Genomic DNA, 20,423 nt, shown 5'->3' with positions numbered 1-20,423 from the left:
GACAAATGATGGTGCAATTGATAGTACAATCAATCTCTACTTGTATTCCGTTGAACATCTCATGAGTTAAGACCTTTTTGAAAATTCTCTCAAATAGGTAAGAAGGACAACACCTAATAACCTTGTATCTCGATTGATGCTCTTCGAAAAAATTCTTTTTCCGCTTTATCTCGAATTGCAATCTCATATTGATCAATAAATTGCTTGAGGTTACTCCTAGAATTGACATCTCCATCAAAGTACACGTTTATGCTCTCACTTCTTTGTATATGGAGCATTCCTATCCAAAACCATCCATTCAGATAAACAGGAACCCGTTTATCTATTCCATGTAAAATTTTGACCGCCATTTATTATTTCTATCTTCCATTTTCTTATAAAATTTACCCAATTGATCTTGAACATCTAAATTGTTAAACTGTCATGATTGACGGCTCTAAATCATCATTTGCTGTATTGTAGTCTTCAAGGTACTTCAACTTTTTAGACACCTTGCAAAGTATGTGCTAAATACAAAACCTATGGACAAATATGTTAAAGTTGATATACTAAAGGAAATTCACAATTTATCGATACAAAATAAAAAAAAAAAGTTCAAATGAATTTGAAACTTCATGCCTCTATTGCTTCACGCCAAGTGCTAAATAACTATTTGAATGTTTCTACATCCTCATGTCATAGTAGTGCATATCCAAATAGAATTGAAAGTCGGTGATGATTTATCTCAATAAAAGTAGTAAATGACATTTTATATGGATTCACAAGATATAGTGTCAAAATGGAGGAGCCTAGATATTTACTAAAATTGAAATGTGAATTTATATATTCCGTCGAAAAGTATATTATAAGCATTGTGGAACATTTACCTATAAAAATCGTTTGGTTTGTATACTTGAATAACGTGCACTGCCTTAACACAAATAATGAATTTTTATCTTGGAAGAAAAAAAAATCAGTTAAAAAATAAAAAAAAATATTAAAAACAGTTTAATTTAATTTATAAAAGATTCATAAACTATAATTACATTTTAATTTCGAGATTTACATTTTTGTAAAATGGTCATAAATCAGACGCTTGCCCTGTCTTCAAGACCGCAAGCAAAAGCAACCAATAGACTACCAGTACTGTGAACTCTATTTTCCCGCCGTTTATAACACTTACTGTAACGCATTCCCGCCGCCATTTGACAACGACCACTTCGCGTGTACCCATTCACTCTTCTCTGACATCAAATCAACCGCTCTTTAGTAAATAAAGCAGTCCTTTCCGACTCCTCTCTTCTCTCTTTCTTTCAATTAACCAAAAGTACATTTTGTATTCCTTTTAGTTCTTCAATTGATAATGGAGCTCCGCTCTCGTAGAAGTCTATCCAAACCCTCACTTGACGGTAATTTCATTACTATTAAATTGGTTTCTATGTTCTTCTTTACTGATACGTATGTATAATGTTCTTAATTTTAGGGAAACAGGAAAGAAAATTTTAATTTCTGATTATTAGGTTTGGAATGAGCGTTCTTTTCAGTTCATTTAGGGTTTGAATGTTTATGGAGGTTGTTATTTTGTTTGTTTACTTTTTTTGGAAACTTGCTCTGTACGTTTTGAAGTATTACTTACTATATTGCTTCTTCTGCAAATGAATATTTGTTTTGTTTTTGTATTTTTTTTTTTTTTTTTTTTTTTACGCTGGAGCAGGGAATGAGAAAAAGAAAAGTGATAGCAGTAGCGAAAGCGGAGATGATAACCTCGATGGCCGTGGCGATGATGATCAATTGTATTTGATATCTTCAGATTCTGATTATAGCAGTAGCTCTAATTATGAAAGTACTTTTCTTTATCCTATCTTTCATTTTTTTCTTTTTGATTTTTTTTCTTTTTTTTGTGGTAGAAGTTTTCTGTATTTATAAAAGACTTGGATGAATGGAGTTTTGATGATGAATTTTAAAGCTTTTGGAACGTCTATATTCTTCTTTTTTTCTTTATTTTTTTTTTAAACTGAAATGAATTAGGCATGTGAAATGAAGGTTAATTAAAGATAGATTCCTTTTTTGTTGCCAAATCTTGGAATGTGAATGTAGGTGAAAGGATTGAAGAGATGGAGATAATGGGAAAAACTCAGAAAGCAAAGGCTAAAATTGGAATCGACATTGATGGTCAAGAAGATAGTTTTCTGGCTTATATGAATGCCAGTGATCTTCCTGTTTCTGAAAATGCAGCGGAGCCCGATAGTGAACAACTGGTTAAGCCACCAAGAGAAATTAATTTTTTTGGAGAGAAAAAGAAGTCGCATAGGCCAAAAAAGAAGAGGGATAGACAGAAGTCAAGGCCATTATTGATGTGGGAAATTTGGGAAGAAGAACATGATAGATGGATTGATGAGCATTTAACTGAAGACATTGATTTGGATAATCAACATGGCATGCTAGCTGAAACAGCTGAGCCACCATCAGAGTTGATTGTGAATTTGTTAAGGTACCAAAAGGAATGGTTAGCCTGGGCTTTGAAACAGGAAGAGTCAGCAACGAAGGGAGGAATTCTTGCTGATGAAATGGGAATGGGAAAGACTATTCAAGCAATTGCTCTTGTCCTTGCCAAACGAGAAATTCTCCGGAAAACCAGTGAAGCAAATGGAGCCACATTTTTACCAGGTCCATCCAAATCAAGCGGAACCAAATCTACCCTTGTAGTCTGTCCTGTAGTTGCAGTGTCACAGTGGGTGAGTGAGATTGGTCGGTTCACTAAAAAAGGAAGCACAAAGGTGCTGGTTTATCATGGGGCCAACAGAGAGAAGAGTTTTAAAAATTTCTATGATTATGATTTTGTTATGACAACATATAGTACTGTTGAGGCTGAATTCAGAAAATACATGATGCCACCGAAGAAAAAGTGTGCTTATTGTGGGAAGTCATTCTACGATAACAAGCTCTCTATTCACCTGAAATATTTCTGTGGTCCTAAAGCGATTAGAACTGCAAAGCAGTCTAAACAAGATAGGAAAAAGCAGAAAACTGCGCCATTAACCTCAATGCAGAAAACAGAACCTTATCATGCATCTCAGGGTGATGCAAGGAAGGGAGCTCAGAAGAAGAAATGGAAACAGCATGATTCAGGGAATGATATTGAAGATATGGAGGATTGGGAAGTTAAACAACCCTTGCTTAGGGAGAAATCAATTTTGCACTCTGTGAAATGGGATCGCATTATTTTAGACGAGGTGACTTGGTGTGAAGTAACTTGTTATGTTGGATCTTTATTTTCTCCTTGGAACTTGCTATTGCCATTGTTTGACCATGCATTGTGAATTTAATCCATGATAATAATCATAATAAAAAAAGAACTAGGTGAGGTTCTACCAGGTTTTTAGGTCTTCTGCTCAGAATCTTCTTTATATTTGTGTATATCTACATCCACATACTGGTGACTTTATGTTGTTTTGGAGTTGACATCTGGAGAAGGGTAGTGAATGGACCACTCACTTCAAGCCTCTTTAGGCGTTTCCAGATTGTTTATGCATTTGAAATGTGTTCTTGAATTTCATTTGAAACTTTGCTTTGGCTCTATAGAATGCAGATATTAATTTCCTATAGCAATTTTAATAACTTGAAAAGTCAAGTTTTACTCTATCAAAACATTGAATTCAAGTCTGACTGTGGGGATTTTACCAGAAAGTAATTTTACAATTTCATTTACACAAATCGGTGGGTGGCTATATAATTTTATGGTAAAATGCTGATTGAAAATTTCTCTCTTCATTCTCCTAATGTTAACATAAGATGTTTATATGTTTTTGACAACTAGATGTACATATATTATAGTCTATCTCTTTCTTTTCCGATGTTCTATTTCTATAAATATGGAAATTTTTACAATCATCAAAAACCTCCCTGTTTTGTTTCTATTGCAATTTCGGAGAAATGGCTGAGTGGTTTATAGCTCCAGTCTTGAGAACTGGTATAGTTCACAACATATTTATTTGTGTATGTGTGAACGTGTGCAAATTCTTATTTCTATCATTTGTATGATTTATTGGTTTATAATAGTATTCACCTTTTATTTTCTTTCCCCCTTGTGTCGAATACAGGCTCATTATGTGAAAGATAGGCGTAGTAATACTGCAAAAGCTATTTTTTCTTTAGAATCTTCATATAAATGGGCTCTAAGTGGTACTCCCCTTCAAAATCGTGTTGGAGAGCTTTATTCTCTTGTGAGTTTACTGTATTTTCTGGAAAAATTATCTTTTGTTTTGTAGACTTTGTTATCCAATTCATGCACTTTATCTTCCACTTACACAGGTACGCTTCCTGCAAATTGTTCCATACTCTTATTACTTGTGTAAGGATTGTGATTGCCGAACCCTTGACTATAGGTATGGTGTGAAATTCAAAGATGTTTATGATCTGATTGATCGCACTTGTGAATCTTATTTATGGCTGATGGTAAACTAGTGTGCTTCTTTCTGCTATGTAAGTTGAAGCAGATTATGGCCATTTCAGTTTTATCCACACTTTCCCAGACAAGCAGTATTATGATAGTTTTGTTTTATGTGAAATAATTGGTATGGTAATAGGGTGTTTTGTTGTTATGAACCTAGGTCATTTTCTCTACCATGAACTTACAACTATTAGATAATAATTAGAGCTGTATTTCACTTTCATGGGACATGTCAACTTCAATTTATATTTTACAAGTTTGCTAAATTTTCTAAAATTGGATATATAACAATTCACCTGAGTTACTTGTGACAATAGATTTAGCAAGGAATGAGAATCTGGACCACACAAAATGCCCTTTTTTTTTCATAATCAATCAGTTGTGCGCTCTTCCATTTTCCCTTTCTCTGTCCCTTAAATTTGGAGGGCTCTTTTCTGTTCTCATCTGCTTATTTCCCCTTTTGTTCTCTTCATCCATTTCTTTGAGTTTCTGTATGTTGAGAACTTAGAGGGTTACTTAATCAAGTCGGGTTTCACATAATGGTTGCTGTCATCTTTTTCTTCTTTTCCTTTGTCTCTTATCTGGATCTTTCTCTGACTGAAAGTTTAATGCACTTGTTTGTTATTCACATTTCTGTTAACCTGATGTCCTCCTATAGATCATCAGCGCAATGTTTGGGCTGCAATCATAGTTTTGTGAGACATTTTTGCTGGTGGAATAAAGTGAGTTCTGTAACTTTTCTAGTTTCCTTATTTGTAAATAACTTGGTGGGTATTTTTATAGAATCTTTGTTTTTCAATTCTAATATATGTTCTCTTCTTTTTCAATTTTAGTACATTTCTAATCCAATTCAATCTTATGGAGCACTTGATATTGGAAAAAGAGCAATGATATTGCTCAAACAAAAAGTTCTAAGGAATATAGTGCTCAGACGCACAAAAAAAAGCAGGGCTTCTGATCTTGCTCTTCCACCTAGGGTGGTAAGTTCTCCTACCAATATAACGACTCTGTGAGCTAGTTCTGGGCTTTTTAACATCAATTTCTGCGCCATTTCTTCTCAAGGTTACGCTGAGGCGTGATTCTCTGGATGTTAGAGAAGAAGATTACTATCATTCATTGTACAATGAAAGCCAGGCACAATTTAATACGTAAGAATCTTTGTTGCTTTCTTTTCAGTGTGGTTAGTACAAATCTTTCCTCGAATGCTCATGCTAATTACCTATGTTGGTCGACCCTTATACCTTAAAATTTAATGTAAAAAGACTTTTATGTTATCTAATGTTAATAAATATTCCCAAACGTAGAATAATTTCATTTATCACAGGCATTATTTGTGCTTATGCTATAAGACTAATTGCCCCATCTTATCTCTACAGATATGTTACAGCTGGAACTGTAATGAATAATTACGCACACATTTTTGACCTTCTCACTCGTTTACGGCAGGTAAATAAATTATTATATTGTTAATGATCTATATGATTGATTCTAGTATCTTTGTTTTCTATGTAAATTGTGGGATTGATTCTAGTATCTTTGTTTTCTATGCAAAAGCACAATTTACTTATAAGTTATATACAAATCATTTCTTTTGTTTATGGAATGGGCTTTTAAATTGATTACTTAGCTGGTCCAAGGTTCTCAGATGGTTGATATTGCATGAATCAATATGCTAAGAAAATGATACTGTTACATCATCGTGTATTGAAAAGTAAAGAGGGAAACTTTTACCTTACAATGTTAGAGTTTATGAAGCAAGAGGAAGTTTTGCCCTCTTCTATTTTTGATTTTCTAATTGGAGAGCTACAGGCTCTGATTTTGTTTGGATTTCTAAAACACTGGCACTTGTTTTTCTAAAGAGTAGATTAAAAATTTTGTACGAAGTACTTTTTTTGACATGCGATATTTTTTCCAAGTTAGAATCTGGCTGATTCTCCCACTATTTTTCTGGTTCATTTGGAAAGGAATTATACATATTTTAGTCACAAGAAGTGGAAAGCTTATGTGTAATATTTCTTTTATTGAGAAAAATCTTGTCATCTGATTATTCTTTTTTATATTTGGACAAATTTGCAGGCAGTTGATCATCCTTACCTCGTTGTATATTCTAAAACTGCAGCACAAAAGGGAGAAAACTTGGTCGAAGCGCATAATGTTGAACAAGTGTGTGGCATTTGCCATGATCCAGCTGAAGATCCTGTTGTGAGTAACCTTTTTCCGTTGTTGTGTTCCTTCTCTTTCGATGTTTGATTTGTCCCTTTCTGCCTGGTCTCCAACTTCCCTTCAACTGTGTTTTTCCCTTGATTTTTTTTGGCTCAAGATCCTTCAATTAACTTTCTTTACTCTTTAGGTGGTATTTTGGTTACTGGAAATATAATAGCAAGATTGGGATGATGGTCCAGTCCCAGTCCCAGTTTCTAATGCTTGATGATCACCATATTGGGTTGAAAATCAAGTAGTAATGGCTTAAAAGAATGTGTTTGTGTGTGTTTATTAAATTTCATACCAAACAATTTCTGGCTGAACCTTCTAAGTTTTCTTAGAGAAAAATCACATTGAAATTTTGTGATGTTTTTAAACGTCTTGGCCAACTTAAATGATCGCTATTTCAAGAAATAAATGAGCATTTATTTGTATTGTCATGGTTCTGATATTTATAATTACTTCTTGCATGCTATTAGTGGCTTATCACAGATAATGTACATTTTTATTACTTCCAGAAATTAAAAATAAGTACACTGATATTTGCATTTAGAGTGTTCTTACAAACCAAAACTTGTTGGAATGAAATTCAAGTTTATAATGGCTCTCGCTGCATTTGGTTTTGCATAAATTTAACGAACACAATCTGTACAAGCTCCTTATTGATTTGTCGTTTATACTTTTATTCTTTCAGGCTACCTCCTGTTCCCATGTCTTTTGCAAGGATTGTCTGCTTGATTTCTCTACTCACATGGGACAAGTCTCATGCCCTACCTGTTCTAGATTACTTACTGTTGATTTGACAACGAAGATGGATAGTGGTCAGACTGCTAAAACAACCATTAAGGGCTTCAAATCCTCTAGTATTCTCAACAGAATTAACCTGGATGATTTTCAGACAAGCACAAAGATAGAGGCTTTGGTATGTAACATGTGAAAGTATTATGTTTATTTCATTGCTTCAAATCAATAGAAAAACCTGCTTTATGTAGAGGATAGCATGTGTTCTCATATGGTTTACCTGTTCACGGTGCTCAACATGGTTATGCCTATTTATAATATTATCTTTGCTTCTTCTGTTGAATGAAAATGTTAAGAGTAGAAGCGTAGGATCGAGTCATAGGGCGGTTTATGGGAAAGTCTATCTGATTCTTCTTGCGACCTATTTTTGCTAATTAATTCAAGCTCTTCAAAGGGAACTTGAAAACCTTGGATCTCGTTAGAGAGAGCTCCAATCTCTTGTTTGAGAATATTGAACTTATTTTATTAATACCAATAATACCTTTTTAAACTGAGGATACAATGACAAACTAGGAAATTATGAAAACAGGAAGTTTAGTCTATTTAGGATTAGACTAACTAGAATCTAGGATCCTATGTTTTATTGAATCCTAAACTAATAATCTAATTAATTCTAGAGATCCTATACTAATTAGGAATCCATGATAATTTAACTAATTCTATACATCCATAATATAACTCCCCTCCAGGAAGACAAGCTTGTCCTCAAGCTGGTTTTGTCTCATGTTCTTGAATGGATGAGTTTGGTTCACTATCAAATTCCAACCAAAACAGCCTGTTACATTGGTGCCCTGGAATGAACAGATCATCACAATTGTAACATAATCCTTTGGCTTGTCTTTCCCCATTTCTGCCTTTGTTAATTTTTTAATAAAGGGAGAGGAGGGGGAGGAGGCGCTGTTGGAGTGTTGGAGTGTGCAGAAATTGCGATGCCCTGAGATGCATTTGGTTTATGAACGAAGTAGTTGGACCTGGTGGCGGAAGAAGAGGTGGTATCATGGAGGTGTGACACTGCAGACAGCTGTAGCTTCTTCTCAAAAGCCCTAGCGAGACTCATAGCCATTGCCAAATCAGTAAATTTATGCATTTGGACATCCAATCGGATTGAATCATCCATCCCGGCCATGAACAATCCCTCGTGCTGATCTATTTTGACGTATGGGCTAGCCTGAGCTAGCTTTTCTTGAAATTGCCTTTGATAGATTTCTAAATTGTCCAACTGTTGCAAACGTACCAAATCTCCCGAAGGATTGCTGCCTTCGGGAGGACCAAATTGAATGGAGCAATAGTTTCGAAACTCGGTCCAGTTTATAGTGCGTTTTTCCAATTTCAATTGATAATACAAGAGTTGTGCTTCCCCCAACATGTGGAAGGCTGCCAGTCCAACCTTGTCTACTTTGTTTGTATGTTGGTTCTCAAAAAATTGTTCACATCGGTGTAACCAAATCAAGGGATCCTCAGAGCCATCAAAAGTTGGGAAATCCAGCTTGGTGTATCTAGGAACAACCGCGTGGGCTGCTGGAATTTATTCCTCCTGTTGGGGATGGTAACATGCCCCTTCCATTGATCTGTCAATTTGATGTCCTGCCAAGAATGAAGGTGCTGCCGCTGCTGTTTTCGCCTTCTCCAGCTGTCAATTTATGCAGCTGAGCCATTATCTATTGTAGCTGGTCCTGAATGGAACTGAATTGTTTGAATTGGCTATCCAAGCGCTTTTCAACTTCAGAAACCCTAGCTTCTACCATGGACTCTGTAAAGGCGCATTCTTCCTGTAATACTGGCCTGATATTGTCGCGCATTGTGATCGGCTCTGATACCAAATTGTTAAGAATACGATCATAGGATCGAGTCACATAATACGATCATAGGATCGAGTCACATGGCGGTTTACGGGAAAGTCTGATTCTTCTTGCGACCTAGTTTTGCTAATTAATTCAAGCTCTTTAAAGGGAACTTGAAAACCTTGAATCTCGTTAGAGCGAGCTCCGATCTAGTGTTTGGGGATATTTTAACTTATTTTATTAATAGCAATAATACCTCTTTTAATAGAGGATACAATGACAAACTAGGAAATTATGAAAGCAGGAAGTTTAGTCTATTTAGGATTAGACTAACTAGAATCTAGGATCCTATACTAATTAGGAACCATTGTTTGGTTGGCTACAAATCTGCTTTTTTTTTATTATTTTTTTAATTGATTTTCTAGTTTACATTTTCTGCTGGATGTGCATACACAATATATATTCTTGTTGTAGTTGAGTAAGTTTTTATATGGCTGCAGAGGGAAGAAATTAGATGTATGGTTGAAAGGGATGGTTCTGCGAAAGGAATTGTTTTCAGCCAGTTCACTTCATTCTTGGATCTCATAAGCTACTCACTTCACAAGGTAAAAATCATTTTTAATAAAATATTTTGACTAGAATTTCATTTAATGGGGTAACCTTCTTGCAGTCCGGTGTAAATTGTGTCCAATTGGTGGGAAGCATGTCTTTGCCTGCAAGGGATGCTGCTATCAAGAAATTTACTGAGGATCCAGATTGCAAGATCTTCTTAATGAGTTTAAAAGCTGGGGGCATTGCTCTCAATCTGACAGTAGCATCACATGTTAGTGCTTCGCTTCTCTTTCTGTGGTCGTTCCATTCTTTGCCGAGTCTCTGTTAATTCATGCAAATAATGAAGCAATTGAAAGACATTACTAATTATTTTTATGTTAAATTAGATTTAAAATTAGATTTGTTTACAAGAGATGCTGAAGTTCGTGATAGTTTTGGCATGTTATCATTACAAAAATCTCGTATTTTATTTTTTATTATTGTTGTTGTACTGTCAAATCTTTTTGTAATTGAACCACGGAAATACCTTCTATTTTTATTTTCCTTCTTTCTTCTGGGGATGATTTCAGGTACCTCTTTTCTTTTCTTTTTTTTCATTTTATTTATTTTAATTTTTATCCCTTTTAACAACTTGCTTCCCTTAATATCTAAACATATGTTCCATTCCTTTTGTTAATTATATAATATATTGCATTCCTCCCTTTTGTTCTTGCCTTTCATTAGGCTGTTCTAAATTTTCTACTTCATGTCTAGGTTTTCTTGATGGATCCTTGGTGGAACCCAGCTGTAGAACGTCAAGCCCAAGATAGAATTCATCGGATAGGCCAATACAAACCAATCAGGTGCCATATTCAGTACGGAGATTTTGCAAAATTGAAGTACAAGTTGAGTAGTTTTACCTTAAAGGTTACATTTTCTTTGCATTTGTAGAATTGTGAGATTTATCATTGAGGACACAGTTGAGGAGAGGATTTTGCAGCTGCAAGAAAAAAAGGAGCTGGTGTTCGAAGGGTTAGTCTTATGTCTTCCAGATTTTGTACGATATCGCAATTCTTGGTCCAAACATTTCGATTTATTATTTTATGCCTTTCTCACAGGACTGTAGGTGGCTCGTCAGAAGCTTTAGGAAAACTGACTGAAGCAGATTTGCGGTTTTTATTCATCACCTGAGAGTGGGATTACAATAAATGCAGGTAGATGTACATAATTTTGTTACTCATAAAAAGTATGACTTTGTCTGCCTAGGAAGTTACAACTTAACTGACATGTGCTTCCTTCATCGTATTATACATATATATATCCTCAAATCATATAATATGTAATGTTTTATAGCATACATTTGTGATATCAAGTGGGTGGTGTATAGGTTTAGATATGACAAGCCTTGTACTACTATCACTTGAAACTTGTTGGACAAAAATAGCTTGCCGTTTAGCTTCCTCTTGCTCTTTCTGAAAGTAAAAACTAAGAAATTATTTCTTTTAGTACGTGGTAATTTAAGACATATAATATTGGTATAATTTTACTTTGAATTAAAAATAGAAATAATGTTCAATTTACCTTTTGAACTTGACTGCGTTTAGACCAATGAGCCTGGTAAAACGTACTCCCTTGGTTCGAGCTCAGCCAAGTTTTAATTTTGGGCACTAATGAGCTGAGCTCAGGCTTAAAAATCTTATACTAGCTTGGTAAAAGAACGGACTGGGCAAGTTCTCGAGCACTATTAGGTCTAATGATAATGTTCAATTTATCTAAAATTGAGACTTGTAAGTAAAATGAAAATTAAGCCTATTTTGACCCTAGATATTATCTGTATCTTAAGGTATTGGCCAACTGAAAAATGGTCAAGTTTTTTTACTTCAAAGCTCCTATTTAAAGGAACTTAATTTTATATGACTAAATATATCATTACTAAATTCGAAGGATAAATTCTTTAAAAATATTCAGATCTTATATTTTATATTCCAATTACTTTGTTGAATTGACGGAAAAAAGTCGTTACTTTAAAACGTGTTTGATTTCTAATTGTTGGTTAAATATCATCCCAATGCGCGTCTGGCGGATTACAGAATTTTCCAAGATTTGCGAGATCATTTTCAAGTGAATCAAACCATTGGCGGCCATTGCCATTGTCAGAAGCCGAGGGCAAACTGACAAAACAAAATGAAAAAAACACATTCCATATATTCCAGTTCATAAACTTCATTCCGTTTCCCCTTCATACAGTCATTTTTAATGGGATTAGGTTACAGAATAAGTTTTAATTGCTTCAGAATTCAATTAACAGATTGACAAAAAAATCTAATAGAATGTGTAATTGCTTCAGAGCTTGGATCGGTTACGACATAAATATTGTTTCTGCTTAGGACATTGACGTAAGATGCATCATTAACTGGTAATATAAAATTTTCTCACATTAGTTGTAGACTGATTTTATTAAAGAAATCCCAATTTGTTTTTTTTGTTCCGTTCTAACTTTTTTTAAATAAATTTTAAGATTTGTTTATTCAATTGTAATTTTTTCAATAATAATTTTAATTATTATTATTATTATTATTATTATTCATTCAAACTACAAATTTAAAAAAGAATTTAAATAAGTTAAAATAAATTATCTAATTTCGATTTTAAACGGAAACAGAACAAAAATTAACTGTTGAGCTTCGATTCCACCTTTCTTATAACTTAATCCATCAGTTTTAAAACTGTGATCATGTCTAATATAAAGAATGGGTCCCTTTACCTTCAGGCAAAAAGATCCAGCAATCTTCCCCGTTGGATAGCGACAATGCAAGAAAACTAATTAGCTCGATATTTGAAAACTACTGGAACATGTCATATATGATAAATTGTATATTTCAAAGGCATACATATTCATTACCCTGAAGAAAAAGTTTTAAAATGTTAATCATGTAAAACCATTTACTCATAATCATCTAACATTTCCTGTTGCAAAAACACTTGCGCCTATATAGTAATTGAAGAACTCACTTGCGGGCAAATCAACAACAGCTCCCTCCATATCTTCTGAGATATTTATTCTCATTCCACAAAATTCAAATCTACTAAGGTCCATGTATACCGAAAACCGTGAAATTTGATGGGATTCCTCATACATCAAGAAGAAGCCTTCGAGTATCCTCTACTACATCTTTGATACGGCGTAAGAAAAACACAGCCTCTCTTCCGTCAATTAGCCGATGATCATATGTTAGTGCTATGTACATCATTGGTCGTGGAACTACATTGCCATCAACAACCATTGGACGGCTGACTATAGAGTGCATACCCAAGATAGCAGACTGCAATAGAGAACAGGAAATAAGAGACTTAGTTCTAAAAAAAATTTTGCATTATTTAGGAATTAAACCAAAAAGAGAAGGTTATACAGAATGGGACCTGAGGAGGATTGATGATCGGTGTACTCAAAAGACTTCCATAAACCCCACCGTTAGATATTGTGAATGTACCTCCTGCCATCTCATCAATTGAGATAGAACCATCATTTGCTTTCTTAGCTAGAGTGTTGATCTCCTTCTCTATATCCGCAAAGTTCATACTTTCAGCATTACGGATAACTGGAACAACAAGTCCCTTTAATAGGAGGAGGAAGGGAAAGAAGGATGAGGAGGAAAGCCGTTAGTTCTTTTGCCATTAACAGGCAGTACTATAATAGCACAATTTATAGTATAAATTGCAAATCATCTTGTTGAATGGTGCAAAACAATAGTATTATAAGGAAAGAATGAGTGTGAGAGCAAGGCTAAAATGATAAATATATTTATTTACCATGAATCAAAGGCTCATTACAGTGCACCCATCTACACAAGAAAGTAAAGGCAATCTGGATCCTATTTCTAATTGCTTAATCTCAGTGGTCTGCTTCCTCCATATAATCGACTTTGATGTTCATGTCAAAATACGTATTAGATAACATCCCATTTGCAAAATGTGTGGATATGATAAAAATGGAAGACATCTTTTAAAATCTTAGGCCCATTTTGTTTATCATTTTAAAATGTAGAGTTCATTTTAAATGAATTTTCAAGTTTGTTATGATCATTAATAGTTGGTATAAATTTAAAGTTCAATTTAATATGTAATAGTTTTCTAAACTAATTTTACAGAAAAATAAAATAAATAAGAAAAAAGAAAATGGAAATTGAGAGAGATAGAGGAAAGGAGTGAGGGAAAGTGAGAATAAGAGAAGGGCAGATAAAAGATGGAAAAAGAGAAGAAAAAATTGAGAGGGAAGAAAGGAGACAACGGCATTTTCATCCAGAATTTTAGTTGTGTAAGTTTGATGGAATTTGGTTTAGTTGTTTTCAATTTCACATGATTGGATTCATGGGTTGAAATGAACATACAAACAGCCAAAATTGGAAATTCAACTGAATTTCACAAAATTTTATGGAATTCATTTATACCAACGGGGGTTTAAAAGGTGAGGCCAGGTGGAAATTATCAGACTGTCCTTTCCACTCTGATTTGCCTCAAGAAGCTTTTAATAATCACGATTAGCACAGTTGGTATCGTGCATTGTCACCAAAATATACATTCTGTAACAGTAATGAATGCATGGAAATTAGACAAGCAATTCCATCTAATGCAAAACGAGAATTTCATCAAAATGGTTATTGAGAGTAATAGTATTGTGTTCTTTGGTTTATTGTTCTTGAGGCAGTTCAGCTGATATTTTAGTTATCCTATTTCCAACATTGTTCGATTTAACAAGTAATCCTTCCATACAAAAACACTCGTGGAAGTGATATCATAGGTAATATTAATATATTCTATGTTCAGTATAAATGAAATAAAATGTGAGAAGCAGATTACTTTTGGACTTAGGTTTAATAATTTATAGTCTTTCTAGTTTAAATTCAGATAAATAGTATCTGGAAAATTGAAAATGGAGTCATTGCATACCTCAGAATGACAAAGCGGACTAGCTTACACAGAGTATCACTATAACTGACACCATTGCCCTAAAACAGGTTATAATGGATAAAACTGAAAGCTGGGGCTAAAATTGTTCAAGCATTAAGTACTTCAATTTTCTCATCATTTGGCTTAATAATTAATTAATAATTAATAAAATGAACTAGTTATGTAAAAGAGTATGGAATTTATACAAAAGAAAGAATATATAATTATTTCTTGTGGTGGTGTAGCTGGGGTAGGGTTTATGAAAAGCTTGATAAATATGACTCTGTTGTTTCATTCCTAAAACAAGGAAATGTTTAGATCCTCAATACAGTGACCACAAGGATAGAACCTTACACTTTAGAAAAGTAGACGAATCCTAAATTCTAAAAATTTGTTCAACTTCAATAGTTGTTCTGTTGCGTGCGACCATTGACAAATCCAATTTCTTATTACAAAAATTACTGAAAAAAATTTAGACATGCCATCTGTGGTGATTCCTTATATTGATAAATGCAACCCAAGCTTTGATAAATAGACACAACAATATTAAATTATGATGTGGGATATTTGCCAATAAAGAATAGTTTGAATCCAGGGAAGATGTAATTAATGTCAGTGTCAATCTGACCTTTAATAGAAGCACCAGTGCATGCCTTTCACATGTAAACAGTAAATTTCATGCAATTTCTTGTCTATTTCATAAATCTTAACCATTCAATAATATTTACCCTCTCCAATTGTATGCCACAAGTTAATGAGCTTGGTGCCAGCCATATTTATCTCCCAAATTCTCAATAAGGGGCCACAAAAACTTGGAAAAGAAAAAATGGTTGGGTAATGAATTAACGATAATGTATACCTTTGGAGTGCCAACAGCAATGCTAATATCAATGTAGTCTCTGTATATGATATCATCTCCATCAATGACAGCATTTACAACAGGCTGGTATTGAAGTGCACTAACTGCAGCCTGTAACAATAATAATGAGATTCAGGTGTTCATGCACATGGCAAAACAATCCAACATCATCATGCATATTATATGATGATTCCTACAACTGGAGTTCAACGTGTTACTTTGACAAATCCAGACATAAATCCCAATTTCACTCCATGTTTTTCGACAAATGCATCCTTATAATCAGAACGGAGCTGCATCAAGTTGGTCCTGTATCATGCAAAATCATTATGATTACAGATATGGATTGAAATTGCATTGCATTTTGCAAGCCATTCACAAAATGAAGAAAGCCTAAGAGAAATTGTAGATTGAATGGCATGCAATCTCATTCATTGAAGTTTTTGAACTTCTAAACTCCATTTATTTCCAAAAAATAACTCACTTTTAGAAAATATTTTCCAAGGAATCCGTTGTTTTGTTGCAATGTTAAAAATTAGTTAAAAGATATTAAAATCTTTAACTCATAGGACCATAAATATATTTATATTTTATAATAATAGAATTTTTGTAATTAAATTTTTTTTTTTTTGTTAAATATGAGAAAAAAAGCAAAAAAATGATAAATTATGAAAGTTAACCGGTTGTGGCTGACGTTGGCCGGTGGCGGTGAGTGACTGAAGGGCTACTGGTGATTAATTACATTAAAAAATATGCATTTATAATGTTATAATAAGTTTGTCAATATCTAGAAAATATTTTCCTCTCTTAAGAATGGTAAGTCATTTTCTTTAAAAATGATTTTGGAAAATATTTTCCGTTGAATTATTTTCCTGAACGCCCCAAACAACGAAAAATTGTGAAAAATATTTTTCTGCAAGTTATTTTACAGAAATAAACAGAGTCTTAGTTTGCCAATTGCAGTGTTTATACCTTGAGATGAAATACATTACAGATACAAATTGAAAATAGTCCAGCCTATCAAAACTGATGATTTAGCAACATTTATTAACAATATATGAAATTGAACTTACATATCAACCTCATTGAATGTGGTCAGCATTGCAAATGTATTTTGAGAATCTTTTAATCGTGTTGCAACCCGTTTCCTTAATCGTGTCATCGGAACCTTAGTAACAGAATTGTACAATAACAGCACCTTGTTGTCAATAAGTAGGGAGTATAATAAACCAAAAGAAAAGTGCATTTTCATGGGAAAAACTATCATATAACTTACTCTTCTTTCTCTGTCCTTTGGTGGAAGTTGGGGTTCTGTGGGTTTGGGAGCTGATGAAGGAGTTTTAACTGGAGGTTGTGGTGCGGATGGTGCTCTTTTACTGTCCTTAATGGGACCACTATCTACTGCAGGGGTTTGTTTTCCCCCACTCTCCTTTTCTGTGGAAGGGGGAGGCTCTGCAGCAGCCTTTTCTGGTGGGGCAGCTTGCTTTGCTGCCTCACCTGATTTTGAAATGACAGCAATCTTGGTACCTGGTTCCACCGTCTCACCTTCCTTTGCTACTAACTACTAGCAATTACACAGAGAGAAGCAGATAGAGAGACAGGAAGACAGAGAGAGAAAGGGGAGATCAAGAATTGCTCTTATCCACTGCCAAAGACGATGAAATCAGTATTTCTACAAATTTAATGTTGCTACAGTGCATCGCTTTACCTTTTGAATAGTGCCAGCTTCAGGACTAGCTACATCAATGGTCACCTAATGGTAAATAAACAATTCAATCATGTTGATGGCACTCAGTCACAGCAATGACCCATTTTGATGCCTCAGAATCACAGAAATTACCCTTCACATAATTACCTTGTCAGTTTCAATCTGAGCAATGGGCTCATCAACTTCAACTCTATCACCAGGTTCTGTTCATAATATGCATCAAAGGAATGTGGAAGGCATTCCAGTTACGTATTTTAATGTGCAAGCATATATAATAAGATTTAATTAGAGAATTAATGTGTAATTTGGCAGAATGTAATCAATGTAATGGAATGCAACCAAATAAAAATCAATAGAAAAATGAACTAAAAATTTATTTCACTTCATTGCATTACATTCAATTACGTCTATCAAATTACACCTAAGTGCTTTATAAGTGAAAGCACCAGATGCCTATTGTTAGAATCACGTACTCTTCAAGAATTTTGCCAAGGTGCCATCAGTAATGGATTCGCCCATGAAAGGGACAACAGCATCAACTAGATCTCCTACAACCCAGGATAAAATAAATAATAAGGACGGCATTCAGAAGCATCAAATGTAAAATCACATGAACATGCATGAATTCTTTAAGTACCACTGTCTGAAGAAAATGATCTACTTTTGAAACCAAATAGATACTCAGATTGAACCAGTGTAGTAATTTCCCTGTGGGCAAAACAAAAAAGAAAAGAGAATTAAAGAAGACAATAAACTTTCAATTCAGTGATGGGAAAGAATAAAATATATCAAAATTCAGTGTATTTTAAAGGCTTGATCAGCTAATATATCCTGAACTTTGCATGCTTTTTCAATTTTATCAAATGAAACACTCAGGTAACTGATTTTGTTTCAATTGTATCCAGTGAATCTCAGATGTGTACCCATGCCAATATAGCACTAAAATTGAAGGCAAATATGAACATATGTAGCTAATTCAGAAAAAGTGATCCCCTTTTAAGCCATAAGAGTAACCAAAGAGTAGTATTTTCCAAAGCATAAATCTCTTTACTGAGCTTCATGAGAAGGAAATAAGGTTCAAGAGGATCCCATCCTTCTAAATCAACAAGTTATGCAAATATTTATTATCGAATTTCCAAGACTTGTATCATTTGATGATGCCATGTGAATTGCTAACACTACATTATGCCCTAAACCAATTGGATACAATTGACATAAAATCAGTACCTTAAGTATATAGTTGATAAAATTTAGAGCATAGGATTAAACTGAAAAGTGCACAAAACTCAGCAAATTGTATACCATCACACCTATTTTAAAACTCATCAACCAATTAGATCAGTACAAGTTGAGAGCTGACTAACCTTCTCTGTTTTACTGCATGATTTCCTAATAAAGCAAGAATTAAAAAATCGGGTTAAACAAAATTTAATGACAATAAAAAATAACAAAATGTTTTTCTTTGAAATTCAGTGTTATGATTACCTAAGAAAGTGGAGTAATTAAAGCATCGGACAAGCTCTAAGCCATTGCCACTGATAATAGCCTGCATAATCCTTAATAAATTAACATCTCCAGCAACCTTCAGTACAAAAAGATTTTGAACTGAAATTTATCCACAATTTTGTGGCAAGATAGTAATGAGTGAACTGATCTTAACAGATAGATAGATAGATCAAAATATAAGCAGGAACCAAAAAAAAATATTTATGATACTTAATTTTATAATACAGCAAAAGAAGAGTGAGAAGCAAAGAAATATAACTTTATAATTTATTTCAAAAGCATATCAAACAAAGCATCCTGCTCTTGTAAAAAAAATTCTCCATGTTTGACAAATCTAATCTGTAACTGAAGCAAGGAACATAAAGAGCTCAAAGGATTTTACATCCACATTCCACTACATGGCTACAACCCCAAAAACATTCAAAAAACAGCATATCAAAAGCAAATACATCTTATACTGCATATTCTTACTGTCTCAATCATGCAACCTAACATGTTTGTCTTATCAAATCATAATCTGCACCAACCATGACCTTTTTATCGCAAGATATGCTAGTAAAATAAGCAAGATAAAATGAGCATCAAGAAAATGGCATTACTCATAGTAAAGCCTGACTACAATCCAACCTTCAAAATACGGGAGTTACTTCAATAATCCAGATTTTTTTTTTTCAGAATTTTGCAATCCCAAATGAACTAAAAATTGAAGATTAATACCTCTTTTCGTGCAAAACATCTCGGCCTAATCGTTGTAGGCCTAATTCTCGATACTGATTGTCCGGTACCCCAAGACTGTCCATAATCAAAAAGAAAATTAGTTTAGATACGATTATAAATTACAAAATAAAACGATAGAAAAGAAAAAAGAAATTCAGAATTTACAGAAGCAACTTTTCGGCGAATAATTCCCCAAATCATCTCTTCCGCACCACAATCGACTCTCACTGCAGAAATTGTAGGAGCTTAATGATTATCATTGTACGTTAAAAATCGACTTAAATTAGCTTAATAACGGCCTGACATTAAGCTAAGATTATAATACATTGTCTTTCGGATTACGAAAAACGAACACCACAATTTTCTTTTATTTTCCTCCATTTTCTCAGCAACCAAACCAAACACGGCCATCCAATGTTGAACTCCAATACTATATCCTAATTAACTGAAGATATTTAGATAACTAGAAACAGATTCAACTGATGATTAGAAGATACTCACATGAATAAGAAAAAATATATTAATGTCAGTATAGAGAGAGAGAGAGAGAGAGAGAGAGAGAGAGAGAGATTTTACCTGATAGATACAAATAGGTAGAAGAAAATGATTCTTCTAGACTCCAAAGAGAAATGAGAAGAAGAGAGTAGAAGAAAAGTATAAAACGGAAGGAGAGAGCTTCTAGCGACTTTCTCGCGGACCATCAGACGTGCGGTTTTTGTTCTCCATTTCTTTATTTTATTTAATTTGGTAATGAAATATAAATTCAAAACACAAACCAAAATCAATGACCACCTAAGGTGGTGCCTAGTGGTAAAGGCAATCATCCGCGTGTTTAATCCGGATTCGATCCTCAGCGACAGTATTTTAGGGTGGACCCCGGGTTTGATCTTCACTAGAGTATTATAGGCCGAGCTCTATCCCAGTGAGTTGAGGACCGCAATC

At 34.0% G+C, this 20,423-nt stretch overlaps 2 protein-coding genes across 4 annotated transcripts; one reads left to right on the top strand and one right to left on the bottom strand.

The window, feature by feature from the left end:
• The first annotated feature begins 1,100 nt into the window (after positions 1 to 1,100).
• Positions 1,101 to 11,204, top strand: LOC149497456 (Helicase protein with RING/U-box domain-containing protein). The gene is made up of 16 exons (XM_089719412.1): positions 1,101 to 1,388; positions 1,694 to 1,822; positions 2,077 to 3,212; positions 4,080 to 4,202; positions 4,291 to 4,364; positions 5,088 to 5,151; positions 5,263 to 5,409; positions 5,492 to 5,577; positions 5,806 to 5,875; positions 6,506 to 6,631; positions 7,326 to 7,553; positions 9,714 to 9,818; positions 9,884 to 10,036; positions 10,519 to 10,607; positions 10,696 to 10,776; positions 10,863 to 11,204. Exons 1-16 carry the CDS (start codon positions 1,343 to 1,345, stop codon positions 10,933 to 10,935), a joined length of 2,730 nt encoding a protein of 909 aa, XP_089575538.1. The 5' UTR covers positions 1,101 to 1,342; the 3' UTR covers positions 10,936 to 11,204.
• Positions 11,205 to 12,579: 1,375 nt separating this feature from the next.
• On the bottom strand, positions 12,580 to 20,236 carry LOC149497455 (dihydrolipoyllysine-residue succinyltransferase component of 2-oxoglutarate dehydrogenase complex 2, mitochondrial-like). Of its 3 annotated transcripts, none has more exons than XM_089719158.1 (15): positions 20,058 to 20,236; positions 19,647 to 19,708; positions 19,482 to 19,556; positions 18,744 to 18,840; positions 18,623 to 18,647; positions 17,896 to 17,966; positions 17,732 to 17,806; positions 17,406 to 17,461; positions 17,259 to 17,303; positions 16,827 to 17,111; positions 16,624 to 16,718; positions 15,769 to 15,859; positions 15,551 to 15,661; positions 13,165 to 13,359; positions 12,580 to 13,067 (listed from the first exon to the last, which is right to left on the bottom strand). In XM_089719158.1, exons 2-15 carry the CDS (start codon positions 19,680 to 19,682, stop codon positions 12,876 to 12,878), a joined length of 1,449 nt encoding a protein of 482 aa, XP_089575284.1. In that variant the 5' UTR covers positions 19,683 to 19,708; positions 20,058 to 20,236; the 3' UTR covers positions 12,580 to 12,875. The 3 variants fall into 3 exon arrangements, with proteins under 3 accessions (XP_089575284.1, XP_089575286.1, XP_089575285.1); XM_089719160.1 differs by having other exon boundaries at positions 18,744 to 18,804; positions 20,058 to 20,232; XM_089719159.1 differs by lacking the exon at positions 20,058 to 20,236 and adding an exon at positions 19,983 to 20,005.
• Between the last annotated feature and the right edge of the window lie 187 nt (positions 20,237 to 20,423).

Source organism: Jatropha curcas, chromosome 3 (assembly GCF_041381405.1).
Source record: "Jatropha curcas cultivar XTBG-Jc1 chromosome 3, XTBG_Jcur_1.0, whole genome shotgun sequence".
Lineage (NCBI taxonomy): Eukaryota > Viridiplantae > Streptophyta > Magnoliopsida > Malpighiales > Euphorbiaceae > Jatropha > Jatropha curcas.
The sequence above is the reverse complement of the archived record's forward strand: the minus strand, read 5'-3'. Positions and strand labels throughout refer to the sequence as shown.

Bases quoted from the DNA above. Each gene is read 5' to 3' on its own strand.
- LOC149497455 (XM_089719158.1), bottom strand. From the start codon at position 19,682: ATGATTTGGGGAATTATTCGCCGAAAAGTTGCTTCT. The intron at 16,719-16,826 runs GTAAGTTATATG...TCTGTTACTAAG, and splicing joins CAAAGGACAGAGAAAGAAGA to GTTCCGATGACACGATTAAG. The intron at 15,860-16,623 runs GTAAGTTCAATT...TGCATGATACAG, and splicing joins ACATTCAATGAGGTTGATAT to GACCAACTTGATGCAGCTCC.
- LOC149497456 (XM_089719412.1), top strand. From the start codon at position 1,343: ATGGAGCTCCGCTCTCGTAGAAGTCTATCCAAACCCTCACTTGACG. The intron at 1,823-2,076 runs GTACTTTTCTTT...ATGTGAATGTAG, and splicing joins CAGTAGCTCTAATTATGAAA to GTGAAAGGATTGAAGAGATG. The intron at 10,037-10,518 runs GTTAGTGCTTCG...CTTCATGTCTAG, and splicing joins ATCTGACAGTAGCATCACAT to GTTTTCTTGATGGATCCTTG.